The sequence below is a fragment of the Betta splendens genome, chromosome 12, assembly GCF_900634795.4.
Source record: "Betta splendens chromosome 12, fBetSpl5.4, whole genome shotgun sequence".
NCBI lineage: Eukaryota > Metazoa > Chordata > Actinopteri > Anabantiformes > Osphronemidae > Betta > Betta splendens.
The window spans coordinates 8,483,559-8,510,549 of NC_040892.2; the positions used below are offsets into that span (position 1 = coordinate 8,483,559).

The following is a 26,991-nucleotide window of genomic DNA, read 5'->3' on the forward strand; positions in this document are numbered from 1 at the left end:
CTCTCTGGCCAAGTGGAACGGACTCCCTGGGGCAAAGACATGCATCTAGGACATCAGAGGAATAAAACTAGCAGAAAGATGCTCTTACACTATACTGTAGTATGGCACACACAGTAGTATGTAGTGCCTATGTTTGGCTCCCTTCAATTATAGAATGTTGCAGCCAAATCATCAACACCAACCTAAACATTTCCCCTACAGTCAGATATGGAGTGGATGTCAAAGCATCACCACACCTGTAGTTTCAAGAGCCAAAGGTTTATTTTTTGCAGTGCTAATATTACAGTTGTCTTTACTTCATGTTGATACATCCTGCACTACATGTTAGTCCTATTTATAGAAGAATCCATTTACATATTGACTTGACTGTTACTAGGAGAAAAGAAGCATATGATGCAAACATGTCCAGTGAATAGAGTCATTCTGAACTTAGTGACGCTGTAGTTGGCATCCGCACGCGGCCGTCGTTTTGCATTTTAACGGACAACCATCGGATAAGGTTATTATTGCAAAAGCTACATCTAAATCACATTTCAGAGTCGATGCGTTTCTCTCACTTCTGAAGTCGTGCGCCATGCATTTAGTCGTCGTGTAGAAACGCCACATGGCAGTTAGGTGCCTACAAACATCTTAGAAACTGAGCTGCAGAAGGAGCGGTGGAGCTGCAGAACTAAGAGGATAAGTGGCCGTGTGGCCTTTTCCCTTTGAATACCTCCTCACTTAACTCTTCACTAATGGGCTCATGGAGCTACAATGCACAGCTGAGCCTCTGGTTGTAAATAGGCTTTCAATATCGGGCTAAACGCAAATAAATACAGTACAGTACAAACACACACACACTCAAACATACACGATGTGCCCACAAGGGTAAGTCAGTCAACCTCACATCCATTTCTGTGCAAATGTGATTGTTGTTGTGCAAATTCAAGAGCATAATTAACATACTAAGGACGCTCCCTTAAACCCATTTATGTGTGGTTTTGTGATGTGTCAATCTATTCAAGTGGGGCATCTGAAGTTATCCCTGAAAAGAACTGTTTTAATGTGTGCGTGTTAGCAGACAAAGGTAAAGGGAAGCAAATAGCTGCCCTGTAGAATTAGTAAGAACATTTAAAGCCGCCATCTCCTCCTCCTGCCTGGACCACACTGGTTTCGTATGATCACACCAGGAAGGGAAGAAGAAATGCACCAATCTTGTTCTATTTCCACTTCAATGCCCCCTGTGGACTTCTTCCTCCTCTGAAGAAAAAGCAATCAGACTGAGAACAGTTCTCCTTCAAGTCAGCCAGCGGGGGTCAAGCTAGTCCTACTCTCCGCTCCCATCATTCCCCCAAACTCCACCTTTTGCACGAGCTTCCAAGGAGCGATGGACACCTAATTGTCCTGCTCCTGTGGAGAAGGCTAAAGGCAGTTTGGGACGTGGATGACTAGTCGAGGCCCCGTCTCGTCAGTTCTCCACATTAGACCTGAGTGTGCGAGGCTTGAGTCTTTGATGCAGTCGGTAGTCCTGGCTGGACGCCCGTCGCAGGGGGGCCGGCGAGCCCAGCAGGGGGTTGGTGACGCCCACGGTCTGAGGCTTGACGGCTCGCGGCAGCGCTCGGCTGCAGCTCGCAGAGCGCCTGTCCTCGACGCCCAACTGTGATTCCAGCTGAGCCTCGCACAGCTCCAGCAGAGACAGAACCTGTTCCTTCAGCACCAGGGATTTGAACCGACGACCTGCCAGGTAGAAGAAAGCTTCCACAAATGCTTGTAGCCCCATACCTGGAAAAGGGAGTTAGAACAAATGTCATTACATAAAAATAGGAACAGATAGAGCTAAAAGAAAGCATTTAAAAGGATTTTGTCTTTGTGGAACCAACATATTAGCCACTTACTATGGATAGTGTTTAGTTGAATATGAATATTATATGTCTCCTGCATAGAGCGCATAACTTCTACAGAACTAGCATTCTTTTCTCAGCCCATAATGTCTATTCAGACCTCTTCCATCCTGAACTGTAAATTTCCATCCATGCAGTCTACTTCACAAACCTTCCTTGCATCGTCTGAATAATTCATGTCGGATAGCGTCTCTATAGCACACACACACTGTGATCTCAGCTCATTTCAATTACTGAGACACCGTGTCAGGGGGGATCTGACAAAGAATGACAAGCAATTATCTCCAAGCACATCGTTTGCTCCGATTCTCAACTTTCCCCAGCTCTTTGTATTCCGCGTGCCGTCTCTTCATGCGGGTGTTGTTTTAGCATGTATGCACTTACCTGCTTCTTTAGAATCAGACATGGCTCCTGACCAGCGACGCGTGATGTCTATGTAGAGGATGTCTACAGAAGCCATGGTGAAGTTACTGTTGCTCAGTTTACAGGTCCTACACAAGAGGAGAGAATCTTACTGGGATGTTCTCTGTAATTATTTACAGCAGCCCAGTCCAGGGAAGTAAGAATACATTTTTCAGCATCACTTTGAGACAGAATATTAATAACTTCAGGCACAAGATACATTTCTTTAGTATGTGGGCATTAATGATACATTTACTCTTTCCCAGTACCAATTTGTACCTGATGAAGGTGCGGAAGGCAGTGGGGCCCAGGCGCATGTTACCCTTGACGCCGAGAAAACGGATGAACAGAGCTGCGATTCGCTCCACCAGCCTCAGGTAGTTGAACTGTTTGGTGTATTTGGGGTAGACCTGCTTCAGACACATCGAGGGCAAAGCTCCTCCCTGGTCCTGGGTCTTATCTTGCGTCTCGGCCTCGATAGGAATCTCCTCGCCATGTTCAAAGCCACCTGCCCTCAGATGGGAGCTTTTATGGGGGAAGGAAAGAAAAACTAATTAAAATAAAACAACTCCCTTTTTAATAGCTTTTCCCACCTCTTCTCAGCCTTTACAATGTCTGTGTCAACAGCCACGATATTCAGACGCATCAGCAGCATATGTGGAATATGAATAGTCAAATCTGAAATAGAAGGAATTTGTAAAACACCTCTGCTGTTGTTTCAGTCTGTTTGAGGCAATAGAAGGTGAAAGTGTGCATCTGTAAAGACATATTACCAAACCTTAGTGCTTTTTCAGGCGTGTAAAACCTACAGATTAATTATTACAATATAACATCTCTCAGAATCCCTTGATTACAGCTTTCAACTAGGATGCTTTCTCAGGCATAAAATAATAAATTGCTAAATTAATCAGCAACCATTTTGACTCCTGAGGGTTTTCCCCCCTAGGTACGGTACCAGCGCATTTGTTTGGGTGTACCACACTATGATTCGACAACTTTTCAGGAAACAGAAAGCATATATTAAGTTAAGCCTTCACACTCTGCTCAGGTTGCCATGATGGGATTTGTAAAGGCAAAGAACTCATCAAACAGAATCACTGAAGACAATTCCCCACATGCACACCAATAGGGAAATGTACAGGAAATGTCTGAGGTAGTTTCTTTCTTCACAAATTAGTAAGCAGTGTGATGGGCACTGAGGGAGCAATACTGAATGCTTTATAGAATAACTCATCCTTCAGCAGCCAGAAGGACACAGCCTACGTCTATTTAAACAGGACAGGCTCAGCTAAAAACGGACACGTCTTCAACAGAAGCTGACAGCCAGACTGACAATGAAGAGGACGTCTATAAACATCCCCAGCGGAGGGGGAGAATAAAATGATGGAGGTGAAGTAAGAGGGTAAAAGACTGATGCCCACTGTTAAATGTTACTTCAGAGCACGAGGAGGGCAGGAACCAATTCATCTGCCATTAACCTGCATCAATGTTCCTTCTGGTGAATGAATCAGTAGAGCCACTACACACTCAAAAGGTCTCAATGAAAAGAAATCAAAGCGTCTGTCCACTCATCACCAGCTTCGACATCAGAATGAATTGCATTTAAGCTTTTCTCAGAGCATGAGTCATGTCAAACATGTGCAGGAGAAATAGTTCCCCCACAGTTGCCAATCAGTGTTCAAAGAGCATGGACAATTTTAGCCCTTATTCCTCACCGGTTTCCAGCCACACGCAACCGAGAGAATGTGAAACCTCCACTGCATTCACTTCTCCTTACAGTATTTCTTTTTATGCAGACAGACTCATTTAATTATGTCACTGGCGCCCTATTTTAAAGGACATTAGCTGTTTTTGTTCTTACCCACACTCATCTCCCATGGTGGCTCATAAATCACCTACTGAAGGTCCTTACACAGGATTAATGAGCTGGGTGCAAGAAGTACATGTCTGAGAGTCACTGATACCATCACCCCCCTCTTATAATCTCCTATTCCTCTGCAGTCCCTTTTCTCCAAACTGCCACTCTGCCTTTCCCTTTCTTACTTTGTTATCTCTCTTATTGAGGCGCTCACTCATCTCTTTCAAATAGCACTTTGTTTCACTTTTTTTATTGTGTCTAGTCGGTTTTTATCACCCTTTTTATTTGGCTTGGCAAGTCAAATTTATACGGAGTGGATCCAGTCTGAACCCTGTATTCTCAACGACTGTAACTCTACCAGCCTGCTGCAAAACAGCTGTTACCAACCACAACATTGATATATTTACTCGCTAGGAGACCATCTGTGCAGTAAACAAATTACTTAACCTCCCAAAACGATGTTAGCAAAAATTTATTTCTGCTCTGCAACGCAGTCACTTCTTGGTTTCGAAAGTCTACAGAAAACAACTGCTCCTAATTCACGAAGCTAGATCTGAATAAACATATGGAAATTGGCTTTAAATATGTTTGTAAAAAAAGACTTGTCAGGGAAGTTGTTTTCAGAAATTCCGGTTTCCATGTGCAGTGGCACGTTTCTAAACAAATGGCTTCATTCCCCACAGCAAGAACACTGAGAATCAGACAGACGTGCATGTACAAAGCCCGTGCCTGCAAACGCTCAAAGAACAAACTGGGGAACTGAATGATTGATGAGTTCCCATTTTGTTGCCGTTGCTGCAGCCCAGCCAATCTAACGGCTAATTTAATAACCCTGAGCACTACTCAGACTAAAATAATTAGCATATCTTCCTCTTAACCACAACAGTTCATATCTGCTTCACTGTGATTATAGCCTGACGTGAACACTAACCCTCATGATTGCAATGTGTTCATTTTCAGATTGGACTACACCACAACTAAATTAATATTTGAAATGACCTTTTGAGATGCTTTGGCCTTTTATTGCCCAATAACATGGTTTTATTGGTAATATGCAGCCTGGAGGGTCAGCTATAGACAGACAACCTTAGTTCAGTCATACCATGTTTATGGGATAGAACATTTGGATAAGAAATATAAATATAGCAATACAGGAGGAAGGAGGATTAACCATATTATAGGCGGATTATAGCAGTATATTACTGTTGATTAATATAATAGTTAAGTGGGTATTATACCAGGCACAATCTCAGCTTCACTTCCATAACAATGAATATTAAATATCTGATCAACTGGGGAGGAAGTGAGAAAACACAGACGGAAAAGTGTGAGAGAGAAATGCAAAAAACTGGAGATGGTGGTAGACCAGAAACAGTAAATCCTCCCGTAATGGAAGAAAAAAAACTAATAGAAAACAAGATTTATTCTCAAGCACCTCCAGGGCCAATCAGCCAGACACACTGAGCCACCAGACGTGAATTAATGTGTGAAATTCTACCCTGGTTCAGCTGAATTAAATGTTTCCATTTAACATGCAGATATGAGCTCTATGAGGGATGGGCAGAGTAAAGTACGACGTCCCTAAATACTAGCATCCAAAAAGTGCAATATGAAAAAGCTTCAATATGTTTACCGTGTGTGTGTGTGTGTGTGTGTGTGTGTGTGTGTGTGTGTGTGTGTGTGTGTGTGTGTGTGTGTGTGTGTGTTTACATTGAAGGCATCTTGTGGCCGGGGTCCATAAGGCGAAGCGTGTCCCTAATCACGCCCACTTTCACCTCTTCATCTACTGGACTGGGAACATACTCAAACACTCCTGGTGCCACCTGGAGTGGAGATAATTACAGCACAGTGAATAATAATGACAACAACAATATGATAACACTGAAACGGACACTCACCTCCTGCTCATGCTCTATTCTCATGCTGGGATTGGAGTTGACCTCTAGTAGAACTGGCTTCAGGTTCTTCATCAGCAGAATGTCAAAGCCTAATATCTGTGACACAAACATATAAAGATGCATTTAGCAGTTGAATATAGCACGCAGTGTTTATACTAAGGTTGACCACTCACCTGGAAACACGTAGGCCCTGGTTTTCCAGGTGGGATATCAGCCTGATAGTAGACTTTGAGTTCAGGCACCACAGCGATGACAGTCTTAATGACCAGAGCAATGATGTCTGACCACACCTTCTTGATATCTACACCTTTAGCTGCCAGCCTGTACAACACACTGGAGAGAGTGCGCTTGCTGCCTGTGTTCTGGCTGTCTGAGTGGATGAAGTTGCCACTGTGAACATTGAGGGAGTAGTTTGTTAGGTGCATGAAGACATGACTCAGATTCTTCTGGCTTGGCTCCTGCACAGTCATAGAGAGAGATGTTATTTATATACACGATACACAGCTTCAAAGTAAAACTATGGGCACCACGAGCACGGTCATGACTACCTGGTAGGGCTCAGTGCAAAAGCGTGTGAGGCCTTCCTTGGCTATGTAGATCTCCAGAGGCTCCATGGACTTGATCAGCACGTAAAGGCGGATGTCAAATTTCAGCTTGTCTATAAGTAACGGCTTCTGAATGTACTCTTGGACCACAGCCTGTTTTGCTTGTGTCGCCGTCATGAGCTTCAGGTCGCTGGGGTCACGGATGAGGTAGATGCCGTCCCCCTGAGAGCCGCCATCTGGCTTGACAATGAAGGTGGTGGTCACTGTGGCGTCATTCTCCTTCACCATGCGAATCTAAGCGTACAAATAAAAGTAAGAATTCAGATACTTCATTCATGTAATTATTATGTAAATGTAAAATACATAGTCCCTTTCTAGAGGGATGATTTTTCCTGAACAAAATAAAAAATAGCAATATTATGGTGCCCCTTGCTGGCCAAAATATGTAACTGCAATATATTGCTTTTTTTATTAGAATTACTAACATTTACCCTTTAACTATTAACTGGCTAATAATATTATTATTATTCTTGGTTGACCTGTTAAAAGAAACTAAAACCTCCCAAAATGGTCAAGAAAAACAACAAGTGTGTGTGTGTTAACACAGTATTATTACGATTATACCTGTGTGGAAAACTGCTGGTACTCCTCGGGCAGGATCCACGACCGGGGATAGAAGTCATACTCCTCTGGAAACAGCTCCTGCATAGTCCGCATTGCCCGGCTCAGGTTGATCTTTCTCAGCATTTCAATCATCCCTGTAACATACAAGACACAAGGTTTAAAAAAAAATCTCAAACGGAATTGTTGGTTCTACAGTTGGAAACATAACGAGTTGTAGTGGAAAGTGAAAACTTGGAGAAGTACCTGGGAACTTGTTGACCTGTCCTGAGACAATATGTTCATTGTCGTGGAAGGAAACGCCGTGCCAGTAGATATCACAGGCCGTTCGTCTTCCCAGAGGAAACTAAAGACAAGGCGGCAGACAAGAGACACATTAAGAATAAGTTGAACAGAAAAAAAATGACACTTTGTGTGTAAATGAGGCAGGATTAATGTAGTGTGACTCAGGACATCTGCGGGGTGCCTGCCCTTTAATGGTCCTAGAATGGAGGGATAATCTTGCCTAAAGAAGGTAGGCACTGCGTGCTCCGTTGTGCTGAGTGAGAAAGAGCAAAGGAGGTGATACTATAAAAGGATTTAGAAAGCTAGGAAATCCTACTGGCACAAAGCACTGCCCCTCTGTCACAGCCCTGCATTCCTAGACACACTTGCACGCTTCCTAACCGTAGTTTGAATCTCAGTTAAATACAGCAGGGCAGGTTTTCTGCACATGTGCTACATCTACTTGTCTGAGTAATATCTTACGTGTGTTACAGGCAGAACTGTATGATTTTTATGTTCGGTGTATTATCGGCCACCATAACAACAAAACCTCCCGAATTTCCCACCAGCTCATGATTAATACAGATAAACTCGGCTGCACTAGGTCAACAGTAAATCATCTCCGCTGCTAAATTCTACCCTCATATAACCTGCACCAATACCCAGTGACAAGACGGCCGTGTGACAGGGCTGCATCTCATTAATGAGTTAGCATGGGAGCGTGTGAAACAGGGAACCCCTGCTCAACAGCCAAGAGCTGCTATAAATACTGCCCAGGAGTTGCCAGGGTATAACTGCCTAATCACATCAGGGAAGGAGGTCAAATTAATTTGAGTAGTTTCTGGGGATGGAGCCAAATAAGAGAGCTATCTTATGTACACGTATAGACAAACCTGGGGTAGTTCACTTGACTACTAGTAAAATAGTGTAAACTCTTCACTCACTGCCACCAACACACAGAATTGTCCAAGGAAGCAGCTGCATAGCAGAGCTTTCAAAATAAATGTGCATTAACTCAGTGTAGGTAGGAGACAATTAAATGCATAACCTCATTTTTATGAAGTCAGATTTTCAGATATTGTCACAAAGGTCAATGAGAAGCTTCCCATTCTCTCCCTGCTTCAAGGAGGACTAAATGTTTATTGGATTAAACAAGCTTATAGCTAATCATTTACCACTGTTTAAGAGAATGCCATATGTTGTAAGTCAGCTGACAGCTATCTCCCTTTCCAGAGATTTGTAGAAGTGATGATGTAGTACTTTCAAACAAAGCCACTGAAATGTCCCCAGACTTAAATTCTGCTTTGTAAATCAAACGTGGAACAAAAAAAATGTCAAACCCTGACTATGTGCCTGACTGTGGGCAGGATCTGTAACATCCTTGACAGTGCTGGGGGTGGACCATGAGTTCAAAACGCGGTAATGTATATGCCTTCAGTCTATCATTTCTGATACAAGACCTGGCAGGGTTCAAGTGTCACTGCGGAGTCACAGCCATTGGCAGTCTTTACTTTTCATGCATAATTTAGAGTGTCTTAATAATGGCCAACAAAAAAAAATATTACCCATATCACATTCAAACGGAGCAGATGGTGTTTGAAGAATCAATTTGCAGTCTTATTAATTATTAATACGTTCTCTTTAGGATCATCAATGACTGGTGTCTGTCATTTTACATGGCTGTGACTGTGTGATCTAAATAAAAACATGCATGATAATAAGTTGCTATGTACTAAGTACATGTAGATGATGTAGATGTAAGTAAAGAGGACACAACACTAAAGATCTCTGCTGTTATTTTCTATAGATGTCTATTCACACATTCTCATTATATACATCTAGGACTCCTGTCATTCAAACACTAAGCAGCTGATGTCATCCTGAGGCATCCTCACTGGATCAAGCACTGAGCAGCAACTTAGTGAAAGCAGCTTTCTAGTGTTTGAAATAATTGAAACCTCCCTCTCCAAGGCAAACAGCAAAACATCATGAGATCAACTCTCAAAGTACTCACCTCTTTCCACTTTAGCTGCTTGATGCTTTGCTTGAGTGCCTCCAGGGAGGTTTTGGCCTTTGAGCTGTCCACCGCCACGGGTCTTCTCTTCTTTGCCTGCTTGAATCCGTCCTCCCGACGCGTGTCTTGGGTGTTCTTGGATGAATGGAGAGTCACATAGTTCCCGTTTGTCTCCAACTTGCCCTGCAGTATCCTCCCGGCTCCCTTGATGTGAAGCGCCTGCTCATGTCCCAATCTATTCAAGTTCTTCCCGACATTATCGGTGATGTGTTTGCCACAAGAGTTCTTGTCATCTTTGCCTGACTTATTGCGATTCTTACCCCTGTTTGACCCCTGCTTGCAAGTGCTGGACGTGTCGGCTATGGTGATGCTGGAAGGGTCTGGTGACAAAGAAGCGGGCGGAGGAGATACTGGCATCTGCTCCTCGGGGTGTTCGCCTTCCTTCTCTGCATTCTCGTCCAGCGATTTCATTTGCTCGAGTTGAACCGTGGCTTTAACATAATGATCACTCATTATGTTACCGCTATGACTGGCGATGCTGGACTGGGCACAGACGTCCCGCAGGCTCCTATAAGCTAACGGTCGCCCGAAACAACCTAGCACGCATTGCTCGCGTAAATGGCTAAATAACCATTAATTGTCGTGCTCCCGCAAAAGAGTGAGTGCGCGGACCTCAACGCTGACATGTCGCTAGCTAACGCTGTTCCTCGGCTGCTCGAAATCGTTCAATGAGCAATCTCAAAAGGCTAGCGGCTTTCCCAAGCTGGCGTTGACACAACCTAGCTGCTAGCGACAGACTCGAGCTAACGCTAGCTAGCCTCCCGTTAGCCTCATTCAGCAAACGTATGTTTCCGACCGTTGGTAAAAGTTCTCTTCAACTCATGACAGACTTTAACTTACGGGTACCGTTAACTACTTTCCTAGCTGCACGCAGTCCTCGGAGGTGTGTGTTGTGTAAGCAGCAGTAGCCCAGCAGCAGAAGGCAGACCAGCCCATCACACCCACAGCCCAGCCTCCATCTGCTTTCAGCCCAGCTGATGCTGCCTTCGGGGCGCCTCGGAAATATCCAGATCACAACGCCGGCTTACTTCCTTCACTGTCGCTGAAAAGATAAAACGCCAATCTCAGAAACTAAACTACGTACACCAAATTCTTGAAGCTGACCAATTTGATAAATATTAATTGCTTTTTTATTTTAGAAGTGATTTTTTTACACTCAAAGAATGTAAATCCGCATTTAAAACGTATCTCCGAAAGATTTCCGACAGTACGTGAAGGCAATCAAAGGATGCCATGTTTTAGGGGGGTTAAAGCAAACCTCTATTTGAGAGTCTTAAAAGTCAGGTTAATGTACAAAAAAATATACTTTTACTCAAAACTACGAGGCCCCTTAAAAGAGCTTTAAGACATTAAGGCATTAAAACTAGGTAACAGCTAAATGGGACAGCTAGCACAGCACACTGCCTTCAAGTAGACAATTTAAATAGCCCCTTGGGTTTGATTTTGTTTTGTTTTCAGATATTTGTTCAAGATTAAACAAGGAGGTCTTCTCGAAGGTTTGCCATCATCAGTGCTTGATTTGATGTAACACACACTAAACAACTGTGTCCAATTTACATTTATAAATATACTGACAAAAAATCGTGTGAACCAACTTCCTGTAAGTTTATTTGTCAATATAAACTTGTTGCAAGTAGAAGCGTGTCTGATTGTCCTTTACAAATTCATTTTGTTTGAAGCATTCCAAATCATCACCAGATCACCGCTAATTCTCTATCTGTCATTCAATACATTTTTATATTAGGAGTCCAATTCATGTATCGCTAATATGTACAGTTCATATCCTGCTGCAATCTGAACTTCTCCATCGTTTAACTCATCCCACTTGTTGGGTGGTTGATTTTAAAAACTAATGTACATATAGAGTTTATATTACAAATAAAAGATAAGGCAACGCCCTGAGGATATTATTTCTGATGAATGTACTTCAAAACAACACAAACAAAAATAGGACTAATACTGTACTCTGTTTCAGCTGCTGTCATTAATTCACAGTTTTCTGTAATTCACAGTCAATGTATAGTGAAAGCACAAACGCTCTAAAACATTTGGCAAATTGTCATAAACAAGACTTATATGTGTTCATATGATCAATATTCACAAGTTGGATTTTTACATCCTGCATTCTAAGAGTACTGAGTGTTGGAAATCTTCTTCCACAGTAGCGTCTTCAGGTTGTTCAGGACTAGCGAGTGATGCACCTCCATCTGACTTGCCAGGCCGCTGAGGGTGACGCAGGTGCGTAGCTGCTTCTCCAGGTCCCCGTGGAGGTCTGAAGGAGCTCCAAAGAGCAGGAAGTCCTGCAAAAGCACGCACACTTTGGCCAGATTTGGCTGGACGACCTCAGTGTTGCACTGCTTCACCAGCCGGTCGCAGGTGGCCGTGCAGTCCCTGCCGTACGTGCAGTCGGCGTTGGTCTCGCATCGCCGTCCCCTCAGAAACCCCCGCACAACTGCCTCGGATGTCACGCTGCGCAGGTTGGCCATCTTGCAGTCGTACTTGGAATTGTAGCCCACGTGGTACGGGCTGGCGTCGCATATTAGGAAGCTCCCGTAGGAGCCGTGGAAGACCTCCTCCACAAACTCCAGCAGGCCGATGGTGATGCGAGCCCTGCGGGGCCAGGCTGGCGCGAGCCAGTGGTTCAGGCTGGAGCTTAAGGCCTCGGGAACCACAGCCTGTAGGTGCTGAGGCACCTGCAGCCTGTAGAGGGAGCTGTGGCCCACGCGTTCGGTCACATACAGGTCTCCACAGAAGCCGAGCAGCTTGGGGGTGTGCTCCTTCTCCTGCAGCGCCACCATCAGGAGGAACTCGTTGATCTGGAGGAGCGCCCAGATAGACTTGGCCTCTGCTAGAGACACTTTGCCGTCCTCGTTGACATCAGCCAGAGTGATGATCCTGTCCACCAAAGTGCTCAAAGATGGCTGTTCACCAAGATTAGCCTGCAAGGAGGATGTGACAATTTAGTTTTGTATGAAAAATAATTTCATTCCCAGCATTCTTTTATCCTTTATGCTACACAGGCAGACTGTTGCTAGGAAATAAAAAAACGACCTTGAGGAAACTGTGGAGCATCTCTTTAAATTCATCCATTGAGGTTCCTCGAGTAGGTTTATCAAATAAGGTCATCTCCTGTCGCAGTTCAGAGTCTGGAGCCCCATCAGTCTTCACTGGATCCTCAATACCACACTTGATAATAACAGGTCTATCCTTCCACAGTGCACCATACACCTAAATAAGAGGAGAAGCTCTAGGGGGTGACATCATAGTGGATAGTGAAACAGAGCGATCGGTGCATGCGTGTGAATCTAACCTGATGTGTAGAGGAGGTGGACATGCAGCGCTGCAGGGTGAGGGTTTTCTGCTCACACAGTGCTTTGCAGGACGAGCCTGATATGATCCCCCGTCGATAGTGATCACACTGCGAGGGAGAAAACAGGAAATGCATGCGTCGCGTCAACAGCAGAAATCAATCAGGAAGGTTAAGCGTTTGATGGCGTCCTGTTCCTCCCACCTCCGCAGACTGTACTGCATATATTCCTCCAACCCTTTGCAGAAACTGCTTAGTGCCAGAACCATCACCTGCTGGCACAGCTGCTCCCTGAATGTCACCCAACCTCCAATATCGTCTCTGTTCAGCACAGGCACACAGTATATGCTTCCCTAAAATCACATGCGTCCGCTAATTACAGCTTCCACAACAATAACTGCGCCCAAAGCGAAGATCCGCGCGAGATTGCATCATTGATCCTTCTTTTATCTGATTTATTATTCGCCGTGTTTGCCTGTGCGAGTGAAATGTCAGTGACTGTTCCGTTCCGTCAACAGCTGAGTGCTTTGGGAACCACTGGGCACAGCGGGGGAGAAGCTGAGCCACAGGCTGCATGGTGATGAAAGGAGTGATGGTGGAGAGTGAATACAGTTGTATTATAAAACATTGTATAAACATTGTATAAACATTGTATAATTGTATAAAATTGTATATTGTATAAACATCATATCTCTGCTGCCTTTTGTGGTTTTCCCACCTCTAATGCACTTGTTATGATGCATCAAATACTGAACCACAACATGGTTAAAGGTCGTCTGTAAAGTGAAATGTGATCCTAATGTGGGTTTAGTCGCCAGGATAAACAACACCACAGTAACATAACGTTTGAACAATATAGAAGCACTGAGTGAATGAGCTCAATCTAACCTCTGGCCCTTCTGCAGCTTCCCGATATGATCGCTACCCCCATTGTGACCATCATGCTTATAAAGTTAGTTTTCAGAGACCATACTCACAATGACCATATGGCAGACGTGCCCTCGGCAGAGTTCTGAGTAGGAGGCGTACTGCATGTAGATGACCCAGCTGGCAATGAGGACGCCCAGCCACGCCAGGAGAAGGTACTTCACTTTGATAGCGGGGAGGCGGCTCTTCAGGTGATGGAGGGAAGCAAAAAAGATGATATCTGAATACAGGAGGCTTCACAGAATAAGCAGAAAAGCACGATTTAAATGAATCTACACTAATGCTGCTGCAGAAAAAATGGCTCCCATACCATAACGCGTTACATTATTTATTAGTGTATTGAACAAAACTGGAGACAGTTAACAAGAAGTGGAAGGAGGGCACTCACAGGGGTGTGCAAATGCTCAGTTACAAAAAGTCACCAGCATTTAAATGTGGGTTAATTAAACGTGACCAAGTCAGATTTTACAGTGCTTCTAATGCAGGAGGATAAAACGCAAATATCTTTTATTACAGCCTCACTGGCACTGAACCTAGTGGCACATCTGCTGGACCAACACGAGCAGGCTGTCGTCACGCTGTACAAACCTGCAGGCCTTTCGACAGAGGGCAGAACAGCACCAAATGGACCAGTCTCCGCAGAGCCCGGGGCATCATGAGCGACTGTGTTGGGAGGCAGCGGAGCGAGAAACCACGGAGCCCTGACCGATCACATCTTTCCAGCAGCGCTGCGCCATGCGTCGCAACACAACCGCAACGCGGCTCCGATGCTACAAGACTCCATGATAAGCCATAATGCCGTGCGTGTCCTTTCACTGCGGAGACGCAGACGCAACACGGGATTTCAATCTGTTCGCAATCTGTCGTTTTTACCCCCCCGCACACACACACACACACACACACACACACACACACACACACACAAATCACTCGTCGGGGAAGAAAAGCTAAAGAGCGTCCTTGAAGCGCAAATGTGGATCTCGGCTCCAAATGACAAAGGAAATCTCCGCCGAAAGCCTCCGTCCTCGGAGTCCACGTGTGGTCTCCCGCCGAACCGATCCACGCGGATGCTCCGCCGCTATTGTGCCATCAGAGCCACCGAGGCATCACCGTGGACCCGAAACCGCCGACGAGCACCGCACCGAGCCTGACAGCCAGCGTCTCATCCCTGCGCGTTTAAAGGGAAAGAGTCGGGAGCGCAGCTGTTTTTTTTTTCATTTCGCCGACACAAATCTCAGGGCTTCCTGTGGCTTCTCCCTGTGATGACAAAACAGCCCACTCCGCTTTATCTAGTGTCAGAAGGAAAACACGTGACACACACACTGTACAATACAAACTCTACAAATACTACAGGCCTCTAAAGTACTGGACTAAATTATTGCCTTTCAATCTATCTGACATGATGGGAGATCAAATATCACAAATACAAAAAGCATAACAAGACCCGAGTTGTGTTCTTTTGACAGGTGCTTTTATTATTTTCACACACCCACACACACCCACACACACCCACACACACACACACACACACCTCTCTATATACTGTATATATACAGTACATGCTTATATTTATTATTATTAAATTTTAAATGTATATAATTGTTCATCTATAGTAAAGAACTATACATTGTAGGATTATGATCCTGCAGGACACATTTCTGGTTATGCCAAACAGCATGAACTCTTCTCCACCATGAAGACCTGGACAGAGGATAAAGTACACAAAGACACAAATCATCAAGGGGAAGAGAGATGGGTGGATGTATCTTTAACTGCCAGTGCCCTGAGCATTTATGTACCTTCATTATAGAGAAAGCCATGTATTAAATTAATTACCATGTAAAAACAGTTTAAATCTATGCATTTGTTTGGCCCGGTTCCATACCCAAAGTCCAGTAGACAGTGGAAATTGAGCTATCGTGAGCCAGCTACTTTCTGCCCACCTACTGCGCAACAGAGACACGGCAGCCAGGGTTGCGTCTCAGGGGGCAAAAATATGTGTTTTCAAAACGACCATGTTACCTCCTTCTGGATCGCTGTCATCTCAGTAGGTGAGAGCCGTTATCGTCCTGGGAGCAAATAATGACAGAAGCAACAGGTCAGACGCCTGAGGATAAGTTTCATTAACATCAATATTTGGATTTAATACTTGCTCCACCAGCCCTGTGCCATTTGATATCTGTGTAATTTAAATAAAGTTGATTAACAAATAATTTAATTATTCTAACGCATACACACAACACGTACCCCCTTAGACCAGCTATGGATGAAAAATAGATCAGCTATATAATTATAATTTGACGCCCTCCTCCTGGAAACACCAGCAAAAATATAGTTCATCTTCTATTTTGACGTTTACTCACGTTTACCCGAATTTTACCAAAACTATAAATAAAATAAATAAATATTGACAACATAATAAATGTGAATATTGACAATATAAATATTTGCCGATCTAGTTTACGTCAAGCAGGGCAATCAGGTCTAATCAGGCTGTTTGTGGGTTAAGAAGGTAAATGAAGTAAAAGCTAAATCTTCTATCGGGAGCGCGTTGTTGAACATGACGCGTTATAGCCTGTTGCTCAGCACGTAAAAACCAGGATCCCTTAGCACGGAAATCTATGTCCCAAAAACGCACAAACGCAGTTAAAATGCATAAATCAAGTAGTGTAACAAACATAACGTTGTTTAAAATCGCGATTTGTCAACAAGAGGCAAAATTTTCAATATTAACATTACGCGCAAGGTTAATGTTTGAGAAGCACGTGTGGCGTCACACGGTAAAATGCTACGTCATCGGGATGTTTCTTGCTCATAAAGTCGTTACAGTTTTGAAGCTGTTTCTTGTTTATAAAGTCGCACACTGTCACTCACCATTTCGTCCTTGCAGCGTGTTCTCTTAAGTCAGAGGTCAGTGTACGAAACAGCTACGGAAGCCGAGAGCGGACAAATTTGTCCTCCGCGAAACCACGGTTGAATAGTAACCTAATAAACGTTTTAACAGCTATTCAGCACGGGTGTCCTGCTGGTGTTCCAACTGTCCCTGTACCAGTTAATACTGATTACCTTGACCAGGTGTGTTTATCCAATCAAGCTAATTAGCGGGGAGACTATGGAGAATATATTACCTCTGCCGTATAGTCTCAGTAGGTTTTTGTTCATCTTGAAAATATCCCAAGACAGATGGTCAGACTCTGACGCAAGTTAAGGATGACAGGTTTACTGGCAGAAGCCTGTTAAATAAAAAAAGGAGCATTTTTTATACAACTGTAATGAGCACCACACACATTCACAGCCCAACTACTGATGGGCAGTCAAAGTCTCATTAAGCTTTAGGGATTTAAGTTTGCAAAAAGTCAGAAATGTGGAGATTTTAATACTATATTAAGTAAAAAAGTAGTTGCAAAGACACAAGAACAACAATGTCGCTCATCTAATAGTACAAATGGACATACCATATGTATATTTACACTTTAAGTTTATTTAACTTTGAAGATATATGATAGGGGCGAGCAAAAGAAAGCCTTTGGATGTATTTAATGTCTCTTATTTCAAAGGTAAACAATATCATGAGCTTTGAGGGGATGGTGCTGACAGGCCGTGAATCATATCCATCTGTTTCCTGTTGTTCTTGGCACGGTTGATGGTCATCTTGAATAAGTGACAGTACAGCTCCACGGCAACTGGAGTGTCATCATTCCCAGGCACAGGGTATGTAATCAAGCTGGGATTGCAGTTTGAGTCCACCACGCCAACAGTGGGGATGTTCATCTTGGCTGCATCTCTGATTGCAACATGTTGCTGAAATACGTTGTTAAGTGTGGACAGGAAGATAATGAGGTCTGGTAAGCGGACTCCTTGGCCATACTGGATAGAGGCATTGGTAAGGATGCCGCCCTGCCAGTATCGTGTATGGGCGTATTCCCCACAATCCTTAGCCGTAGTCTCCACCAAGTGGCTGTATTGACGTCTGCGAGAAACAAATAGTATGACCCCGCCACGATATGCTATATGGGCAGTGAAATTCAGAGCTTGCTGAAGGTGTTCCACAGTCTGGTCCAGATCAATTATGTCGTGGTCCAAACGACAGCCATAGATGTAAGGTTCCATAAGCCTAAGGAGTAAAAACAATTTATGGAAAACTGATGCCGCCTTGTTGTACATAGTTTTACAGAAGTTGTCATGGCACAGGAGTCTAAACTGTTTCACTACAGTAATGAAACATACAAGCCGTAAATAGCCTTTATTGCAAAAATAAAATGGCTGCAGGGCAATAACTGAATCACAGAATAGTACAAGTAGATATTGAGTGTAAATGATAATTATCTTAACATAGTATGTGTCACCCACAACGCTCAGATCGACAGTAATAAATGTAACCTTGCATTTAACAGTAAACATTAAAGTTCTTTAAATACAAACCAACCTGTGTCTGCACCCTTTTTTATGACCGAGGTGCACTCTGGCCTCGAAAAGATCTTTCAATGAGAAGAGCTCTGAGACACGAAAAAAGTCCGGCTTGTCAAGTGGTGCGTTTAATATTTTTTCTGCACAAAAATAAATATTATTAGTCACAATGTGAACCAAAACAGTGTCGTTTATCACAGACATCCCGCTACGCCATCTCACCTGTAACTTCATCAATGTGCAGTTGCGGAGAATTGGCGGATGCTGCGGTAACATACTGATGCCCACCACAGTAAGATACACCCGAGACCGCTTGGCAGTGTCTTAAACCCAAAAGTCCTAAACAAAAGAGTTCGACATCAATAAAACAGTACATTAAGTTAAGAGGATATACGTTTTACTAGCCGCCTTGCTAGCTGCTCGCCTAAGATAGCTAAGATCTTACGTCATCAGATTAGGACCGCCAGCATAAAACCAAACAATGTCACAACAGCTGCTACAAAAAGCTACAAGTTTACCTAAACACTAAAAATTATCCAACACAATTTTAACAGTTCTGCAAATGTACCTCTCGTCAGCGCCCGGGCTGCCATGCTTGCCACAGAAGGTCAACAAACTGCGCATGCGCGTTGTACTTCTTCTACGTGTTGAATTGAGGCACAAAATAGTCGCGCTCCGCCACCTACTGGTCAAATGTGATGTAAAAATTGTTTGTTTGGTAAAGTGGGAATAAATCAGGCTTACTTTGAGCTACTGTAATAATAGGCATAACCAGCTCTGTCATGTAAATGTCTTCCGTAACACCTTCATCTGTTTTCTGACTCAATAGAAGAATAAGGATTGCTAAAACAAATAATTACTGAAAATGACCCCCCCCCCGGTGTTGTATGACAATCAAACAGGTCAATCAAAAGGTCATAAAACAATGAAACCACATTTAATTAGCATTCATCTGAATTAAAGTCGTTTTCAACTTCATGCAGGGATCACATAAATATATTTACAGTATGCAACAGCACGTCCTAGTGGCCAAAGTTAGTTAATGCAATTTCAAGTATTTTACACAAAGTCTAAGTGGTTCAGAATTCAAATCATACGAACTACGATTGTGACAAACCTGTCATAGATGCGGATTGTTTTTATCTGTCAGTGGATTTTCACTACAGGGACTGTCTCCATTTAACATAAATGCATAAATCCTCCAAAAACATTTATGTTTGCTGCAAAAACTCTGCATTTGTGTTCATCTCTCACTGTTGCCATCACATGCACATAAAGTTGGACCTGGAAACATATTTTCAGTATCTTTTGGCCACAGGGAAAGTGAGTGAGTCCATGAATGCAGCTCAGAGAGGAAGGAAGAGTCCATTTGACACAGATAACCTGAAACACCTGCTGGAGATTAACTCGAAAAGAGTGCGCTTGAAAATACGAGAGTGAAGATAGTCCCTCTCCATTCAAGACCAAGGGGCCTAATTCTGCTAGAAGTGTATGAAGACAGACGATAATTCACACTTGAGGCTTGTCGTTGCACTGGTTTCCTGCAGCACCCTACATAAAACTAAATGTACTTAAGGTCAATAGGAACACAGATATCCCAGCATGCAATGTGAATAAAAACAATAAAAACAACAAGGAGCTTGAGGTCCACTTAAAAACACCCACAGAATGTGGGAAATTACGATACTACAGTACAATGCTTGCCGTCATCAACAAACATGTGAGCTGTTCCTATTGTGTCAGGAGCCCCCGTAGTCCGATATGTAAACATCCCCCTGTACCCCATCATGGCTATATTCAGACACCGAGGAAGTGATTTCATATCCAGCATCCGCCTCAGTCTTCCTCTCTCAGGTGGTGAGCATTTCCGACAGACAAGCTTCCAGACCAAGGAAAACAGTCTGCAGGGCCGTAGAACTGACAACACACACACACACACACACACACACACACACACACACACACACACACACACACACACACACACACACACACACACACAGCAATTTTAATTTAACAGCAAGATCAAAAAACAATGGTGGCTTAGGTTTAGTGTGCGATTTTAGTTCTACCAACAACAACGACAACACAACAATTGTGACATTACTGTATGACTAGAGGATTAAAAGTCAGAGCTGAGCATGACATCATCATCATTTGCAGGATTCGCAAATGTACCTATTCTGAACAGTGATATTATGAAAAAAGCTAAACATAGGGAATTTACAAGCATGTCAAACGTGATTAATGGCGCATTTATGGCATTCTGTGACGCTAGTCTTAACCCCGTGGAGCTTCACCACGCAAACAGACTACTGAGGTTTAAGGTGACAGCTGAGACCAAAAGAACAGACACAGTGAAAGCCCTGGAAGGATTAAACGCACCTCCGACCTCAAACCGGCCCCTTTAGCCGTGCTCGCCTGGCTGAGCACGTGTGAGTGAGGGCACTTCTGCACTAAAAGCTAAATAAACACACACTGAATTGGGGTCAAAGATTTCTAAAACAGGTGTCCTGGAGCATCCTAGCCTCAACCTCAACCAGCCTCCCACCCAAAGCGTCGGCATGGCAACTAAACCAACCACCTAGCAGCAATACGCGGCCGGGATCACGTCGTCGTGAGCGATGCGGTCGCGTCACACTGAGACATGTTCCATCGAGTGGGTCAGAAGCAGTGGTGGGACCTGTGAGGGGACTCTGCCATCTGTGCCCCCCTGCTGGGAGAGCAGCGAGGGAAGGAACGAGGGAAGACCAAACAAATGAGCGGAGGAAGAAGCAGCAGGTGGTGGTGAGAAACAAGCACAGGGCTAGTTTTACACCCACCTGCTCGCTCGTTCGTTGTCGTCTCCAGCTCCTGGGCGGCGATTGTGTAACATGCAACAGTAACATTAAGGGGATCGGTTCGTGTCCTATTGATTAGAACATGCCAGATTATTATTCATTTTGTTCCAATGAGCCAGTTTTTGAATATTATCCTTTACTGCTCTTCATTATTCGTTTATTTATTTTGCAGATTTAAATTGAATTCAGTCATCTTGCATTTTGTGAATGAAATACTCTGACTCTCACTGACTAAAGCCTGTGAAGTGACACAGAGGGATTCAACACTCAGCTGCGAGATAAGACTTTAATTACTTCAAGTTTCCCGGTGAAGACAAGGAGCGAGGGGTCGCTGAAGGCATCCGCAGCCTTTTTATCTCGCGGCTCTGGGAATACTGTTCATTTACTCTCGCTCCCCTGCTCTTTGACCCTCCCTTCATGGCTCAGATAATAGATGCTGCTACACGGAGGAGGAGTCTCGCTGGTGAGCTGTGATCACGCGTCAGACACCACATGTGCAACTCACCAAACCTGGAACCTTTTAGGACAAATTAGCAACATTAAACAGACACAAAGGCACAGCTGATTGACAGCTGAGCAGCAGCTCTGGCTCTGCGGCCTCTGAAGCCGCTGCTTCATCTTTCAGCCCGGTGCGGGTGGACATGCGGGGGCTTGTTTAATGGGGGGAACCCATCTTTCTTGCCCTCTCTTGGTCAAGCACGGGGTCATCATCCCCCACATTATTGGCCTTTAAACCCTTCCACCAGTCACAAAGTGCAACCCGCATTTCTACAATTCCTGAGGCGGAAACCTAAACTCACACTAATGTGTGTGCGTGTGTGAGCGTGATTGAGCCAGAGGGACTAGAAAGACAGAAACACAAACAGCAGCATCCGTAAACACAGCCATCAGGCCTGTTTGGTGTCCTTGAATGCAACACTTTGAATTAAGTCCTAGCAGCACGGTCCTAATAACATTGAATCCTATTGAAACTCAATAGTCACATTATCTTCACCTTCCCATGCTGATAGCCCTGAGGACGTCAAACATTTCTAATTCCACCTACATCGCGTGGCTTCGTATCACTTTGATCCCTGGCGTCCCTCGTGCTCTTCTCCTCATCTATCAGCCTGTGTTGGGGCTCACGTATTATTGTAAGGCTAACGCAGGGAAGCAGCCGTCGACCGGATGATCTGCTCCTGGAGATTGAGCCAGTAGCTAAATGACGCTTCCTGTCTCCCACCCCCCTCCGCCTCCCCTAATGGTCTAATGTTGCCTGGAGAATCATTACATCAACATTTCAAGTCGCATGCTACAGCCTTGTCAGATGATTTCTGTCCATTTGAGCATTAGATTAGACCTAAAAAACAATCACGTCCATCATTCTGTAGTAAATAAGTGATGCAGTCAGGCAGCTGCCAAGTCTTGCACACTTTACCCCCGAATATATTTCAGTGATCCCCGCTTGTCACTTTTAAACGAATCCTGACAAAGTAAACAGTCCTGGTGAAAGTCTAGACGCGCCGGTGATCCGCTCGCGCTGGACGACGCCCGCAGCTCTGCCAAAAACATTTTGCTTACTGCCGTCAGCCAGAGCTCCCGCGGCAGAGCGATATATGAACCCGGGGTCAAAGGTCACAGCAGGCTTGCATTAAATCAAGTGCAAAACAAACCCTGACACATGTTACAGATGTATCCTCCACTTCACACCACCGGAGCGTCTGCTAATAATCACCAGCGGGCCGCTTGGACCTGCAGACGGGGCAGAAGCGGAGGATCATGGTTATTATGGTATTATACTGTAGGTTACGCTGCACGTTTATCCACAGGGTTCGTGGAGCTGATGTGTGTGAATGAAGAACCTGCCGCTTTCTTTTTTTCTGATTGGACATCATGGGTGGGGCCGAGCGGGAGGCGCGGGTGAGCGAGTCTGCAGGACTGAGATAAATTCAGAGGGGAGTCGATGGGAAGTGGTCTCACATCACTTCCCTGCTTTGTTTTAGTCGCTATTTTCAAGGCTTGGAATGTAGTTCCTGTCGAGGGGTGAAGGAATTCAAAACAAGTTCGTTAACCCCTTCATTGGGGAGCGCTGAGGTGGGAAAGGTTGCATTTGTGAATGAACAGGCTGAGGAGAGGCCATCGGGAGTGAAAACGCTATCTCTGCAGTGTTTTATGTGCGTCTTGTGTTGAAACGTGACGCGCGGCAGCTACTGGTAACTTCCCAGTGTGTTGGTGAACGTCCTGTACGCGTCGCAGGGTCTGTGGGAGAATGAGATCTCCTGCACCACACCCTCCTCACATCCTGCATGTGTGTGTGTGTGTGTGTGTGTGTGTGTGTGTGTGTGTGTGTGTGTGTGACAGGCCACGTCCAGACACCAAAGATCCTCAAGGTCCCAGCACAATCACGCAAACAGTGTGGTTTGTGTTTTTAAAAACGTTCCCTTAGCGTTGTGCTAAGCTAACTATAGCGCCTGAATGTACAGTACATGTCAGTAACTGTCAAAATGACACAACAATAAATAAACATTGATTTGCTCTGTGCGTGTGTGTGTGTCCTTGCGGCTACATCAGAGTGTGGCCCAAAATCTTTTTTTTTTCCTACGAAAGTGGGGCCCAGTCAAAGTGGGGCCCTTTGGCTGGGCCCCACAACTTTAAAGGCCTTTTTGAGGGTCAAGATGTGATTTTCGGGCTGAGGTTAGAATTGAGGTTTGGTTCTGATTACAGCAAAGGTTAGACGTCTGCCTTTATTTGTGATAGTTAGGGTTAGGTGTGTATGTGTGCGCATGTGTCGCTCCCGTGTGTGTGTGTGTGTGTGCGTGGCCTCTCGTGTGTGTGTGTCGCCTCTTGTGTGTGTGTGTGTGTGTGTGTGCGTGCGTGCGTGGCCTCTCATGTGTGTCTGTCGCCTCTTGTGTGTGTGTGTGCGTGTGTCGCCTCTCGTGTGTGTGTGTCGCCTCTCGTGTGTGTGTGCGTGTGTCGCCTCTCGTGTGTGTGTGTGTGTGTGTCGCCTCTCGTGTGTGTGTGTGTGCGTGCGTGGCCTCTCATGTGTGTGTGCATGTGTGTGTGTCGCCTCTCGTGTGTGTGTGCATGTGTGCGTGTCGCCTCTCGTGTGTGTGTGTCGCCTCTCGTGTGTGTGTGTGTGTGCGTGTGTGGCCTCTCGTGTGTGTGTGTGTGTGTGTGTGCCTGTGTCGCCTCTCGTGTGTGTGTGTGTGCCTGTGTCGCCTCTCGTGTGTGTGTGTGTGCGTGTGTCGCCTCTCGTGTGTGTGTGTGTGTCGCCTCTCGTGTGTGTGTGTGTGTATGTGTCGCCTCTCGTGTGTGTGTGTGTGTGTGTGTGTGTGCGTGTGTCGCCTCTCGTGTGTGTGTGTGTGTGTGTGTCGCCTCTCGTGTGAGAGCAGACAGACGAGACATCACACGGCTCCAGTGCTGCTCAGAACTCACGGGTTCAGCTGTGGTTTGACATAAATCTGTCTGATTTGCCGTAGCAGCTCCTTGGCCGCCTGCGTCGGTTCGGGAGCTGGATACCTTTTTAATGCAGCCATCGTTAGGACGTGAGGGGAGCGCGTATTCCAACGGCACCGTGCTGCGTTACGGAGCTCGGCCTCTTCGATTATGCCCTTGATTGTGTCAGAAGGAGCAGGGTGGGGACGGACGCGTGCTGCTCCACCTCCAGCGGTGCCACTGACTGTGTCCCCCTTTTCCCCACAATGATTTCGGATGAAGCGGAGAACGATCGGCTGCTTAATAAAGGAAGTGTATCAAGCTTCACCGGGAGAGAGAGGCCACTATGACCACTGAAACTGTTTAGACTTAGCACCAGCTCCTGGATTGGTTGTAGGATGCATAAAGATAATTATACTATAAACAACCTTTACTTATTGCATTTGAAACAATAAGACATTTCACTGACAGGAAGGAGCTGAGGTGCAGACGTAAAGGATGGTTAGGTCCATTGTCTATGGATGTTCTCACCTCAACCCAGTCTTTGTCTTGAGTTAAGCGTGATGTTCTTTACCTTGTGACTTTCACATGTATGATGTCTTTTTCATCATTGACTGGCATCTGAACGGCGTTCACATGCCAGGTTCCCCTTCCTGTTCAGTCTATTTCTGCCAAACGTGAATGATAATGCGCAGGGGAAATCTGAGGATGCCCCTGCATGAAAACAACACACAGCAGCACAATGTCCATCACCGCTGCTGGGAAGTCGCCGTGGAGGTTGGAAACACTACACCGCTCCTCGCTGCGACAGAGCAGTGTCTCAGCAGTAAATATTCAACAGAGCATTCAATCGTTCATGGAAAAGACTAGAGAAAATATTTAGGGGGGGCATTTACCATTTAAATAAGCAGATGACTTGACACTTGACCTGAACACTGGGCTCAGTGCAGGAGATTCTGATAAGTGACACTACTTGCACACATTTATATATATATATTTTTATATAGTGCTCCAGGAGAGCGATGTGACGGTGGAGGGACAGCAGGACAATGGGGACGTCCTGTTTGGCTCCTCAGCGTGGAAATCCTGGAGACACACGCTTCGCTCCCAATCTGGTTCCAGGGCCACCTGTGAATCAGCGACTCTGACAACTCTGACTCCGCAACGTTCACTGTGTCCAGATCGTACACAGAGTTAGACCGTTGTAGTTATTTGTACCTGCCTGCACCTACAGCATCTCACCAGCAAATCCTCCACTCATTAAAGCACCTTTTATGTGAGAGGGGCTGATTTTGCACAGTCGCTGGTTTGTGGAGCTTTTGACGTTAATGACTGGATGCTTAACAGGCGTCACAGCTGAAAGTGCTCTATATTGTTTTAGGAATAATCATTATTTCTGCAGCCATCACGCCTCCGTACAGTTTATTTTCCTAAGGACCTCGTCTGTGCATTCATGCTGTGTCCCGTGCACCAACAGCCACAGAACCCCGGCTTTAAATGCACTGCCTGAGCTTCAGCTCTGTACTGTTTTGGTGTTATTGTTGGGCACAGCTGCCCTCTTGCTCATGCCCCATCCAGGGTCACTGCTACTGCCCTTTAGCAAAATCTGTCAGGTCCTCGTTGACGCAAATCCGTTTCCTGTCAAAGTGAGATTTTTATTGTTTTAAGGGAGCGGGCTGCACAATCTCACTGCCTCAGCCTTTTCCTGCTTCCCTTTAAAGAGGAAGTGCGGCTTTAGTTTTTTTTTTTCCCCTTTCCCGCATCTTGTCCGGGACAAATCTGGAAGCCTGACTGCGAAACTTGGCCTGCGTGGGGCCCGAGTCTTGATTTCAAAGAATGAAAAGAGTTCCTTAAAAAGAGATTCCCTCCCACCAGGGTCTGTGTCTGTGTGTGTGTGTGTGTGTGTGTGTGTGTGTGTGTGTGTGTGTGTGTACTCACCTGTGACCCCAAATTGTGCTTTTTCCATGGTGCCACAGCACGTAGCTCCTCTTATCACACATAAAAATACTTCTTTGTATTAACTGTCCCATCATTGCTCAGTCCATTCTCTTAAATTATTGGCTGGGATCCCTTAAAAAGTCCAAACACCCACAACATGAGGCCAAGGAATGTGATTGACATATTTTTGAATTCTTTGTTGCAACTTTTAACAGGTGAAACTATTTTAATTAATAAATAGTTTTCCTGCACACTTTCCAATTCTGACGTTTTATCTTAATATGTCTCACCGTGAGTCGCAGCAGGGGCAGGAAGACGCAGAGAATTTAAACATCTTTCTTATCTTCTGACTTCAACAAGCTGCAATTTAACAGATTGCATCTCGCACTGAACCTTGGCCAGTGTAAACACGAGCAAAAATGGGCTTCCATTAAAACAGGTGTAACGTTCGGACGCGTCACAGCGGTTCCCTGAACGCGGCGCGGGGCCTCGAGGCGGGAAGGCACCAAGTCAGTGCCGCCTCCGAGATGATCTGCCGCACAATGGAGGGTCAGAAAACGCTTCAAAATCAGATTCGCCAAGCGGTTTGAGCAGGATGGAGAGTGTTTGTGCAGGC

At 45.0% G+C, this 26,991-nt stretch overlaps 3 protein-coding genes and 1 long non-coding RNA gene across 4 annotated transcripts; all 4 read right to left on the reverse strand.

Moving 5' to 3' along the window:
• Nucleotides 1-237: 237 nt before the first annotated feature.
• ttll11 (tubulin tyrosine ligase-like family, member 11) lies at nucleotides 238-10,553 on the reverse strand. Its single transcript, XM_029168852.3, has 10 exons — nucleotides 9,483-10,553; nucleotides 7,451-7,550; nucleotides 7,208-7,341; nucleotides 6,587-6,877; nucleotides 6,212-6,496; nucleotides 6,039-6,134; nucleotides 5,851-5,963; nucleotides 2,562-2,807; nucleotides 2,265-2,371; nucleotides 238-1,761 (listed from the first exon to the last, which is right to left on the reverse strand). The coding sequence occupies exons 1-10, from the start codon at nucleotides 9,993-9,995 to the stop codon at nucleotides 1,448-1,450; spliced, it is 2,199 nt and encodes a 732-aa protein (XP_029024685.1). The 5' UTR covers nucleotides 9,996-10,553; the 3' UTR covers nucleotides 238-1,447.
• A 570-nt stretch (nucleotides 10,554-11,123) lies between these two features.
• dipk1b (divergent protein kinase domain 1B) lies at nucleotides 11,124-15,124 on the reverse strand. The gene is made up of 5 exons (XM_029168853.3): nucleotides 14,365-15,124; nucleotides 13,827-13,961; nucleotides 12,853-12,960; nucleotides 12,594-12,770; nucleotides 11,124-12,481 (listed from the first exon to the last, which is right to left on the reverse strand). Exons 1-5 carry the CDS (start codon nucleotides 14,431-14,433, stop codon nucleotides 11,669-11,671), a joined length of 1,302 nt encoding a protein of 433 aa, XP_029024686.1. The 5' UTR covers nucleotides 14,434-15,124; the 3' UTR covers nucleotides 11,124-11,668.
• A 2,113-nt stretch (nucleotides 15,125-17,237) lies between these two features.
• On the reverse strand, nucleotides 17,238-18,908 carry mrps2 (mitochondrial ribosomal protein S2). The gene is made up of 4 exons (XM_029168858.3): nucleotides 18,752-18,908; nucleotides 18,406-18,522; nucleotides 18,203-18,323; nucleotides 17,238-17,890 (listed from the first exon to the last, which is right to left on the reverse strand). Exons 1-4 carry the CDS (start codon nucleotides 18,774-18,776, stop codon nucleotides 17,344-17,346), a joined length of 810 nt encoding a protein of 269 aa, XP_029024691.1. The 5' UTR covers nucleotides 18,777-18,908; the 3' UTR covers nucleotides 17,238-17,343.
• A 5,442-nt stretch (nucleotides 18,909-24,350) lies between these two features.
• On the reverse strand, nucleotides 24,351-26,919 carry LOC129604952 (uncharacterized). Its single transcript, XR_008696342.1, has 3 exons — nucleotides 26,666-26,919; nucleotides 26,376-26,507; nucleotides 24,351-25,151 (listed from the first exon to the last, which is right to left on the reverse strand). It is a non-coding gene; the product is annotated as an uncharacterized LOC129604952 (long non-coding RNA).
• Between the last annotated feature and the right edge of the window lie 72 nt (nucleotides 26,920-26,991).

Coding starts and splice junctions, on each gene's coding strand:
- mrps2 (XM_029168858.3), bottom strand. CDS start 18,776: ATGGCAGCCCGGGCGCTGACGAGAG. Junction 18,523..18,751: donor AGCCCGGGCGCTGACGAGAG/GTACATTTGCAG, acceptor TCTTTTGTTTAG/GACTTTTGGGTTTAAGACAC. Junction 18,324..18,405: donor GCACATTGATGAAGTTACAG/GTGAGATGGCGT, acceptor ATTTTTGTGCAG/AAAAAATATTAAACGCACCA.
- dipk1b (XM_029168853.3), bottom strand. CDS start 14,433: ATGATGCCCCGGGCTCTGCGGAGACTGGTCCATTTGGTGCTGTTCTGC. Junction 13,962..14,364: donor CTCTGTCGAAAGGCCTGCAG/GTTTGTACAGCG, acceptor CATCACCTGAAG/AGCCGCCTCCCCGCTATCAA. Junction 12,482..12,593: donor TGCTCCACAGTTTCCTCAAG/GTCGTTTTTTTA, acceptor TCCTCCTTGCAG/GCTAATCTTGGTGAACAGCC.
- ttll11 (XM_029168852.3), bottom strand. CDS start 9,995: ATGAGTGATCATTATGTTAAAGCCACGGTTCAACTCGAGCAAATGAAA. Junction 5,964..6,038: donor GAATAGAGCATGAGCAGGAG/GTGAGTGTCCGT, acceptor TCTCCACTCCAG/GTGGCACCAGGAGTGTTTGA. Junction 2,372..2,561: donor GCCTTCCGCACCTTCATCAG/GTACAAATTGGT, acceptor CCTCTTGTGTAG/GACCTGTAAACTGAGCAACA.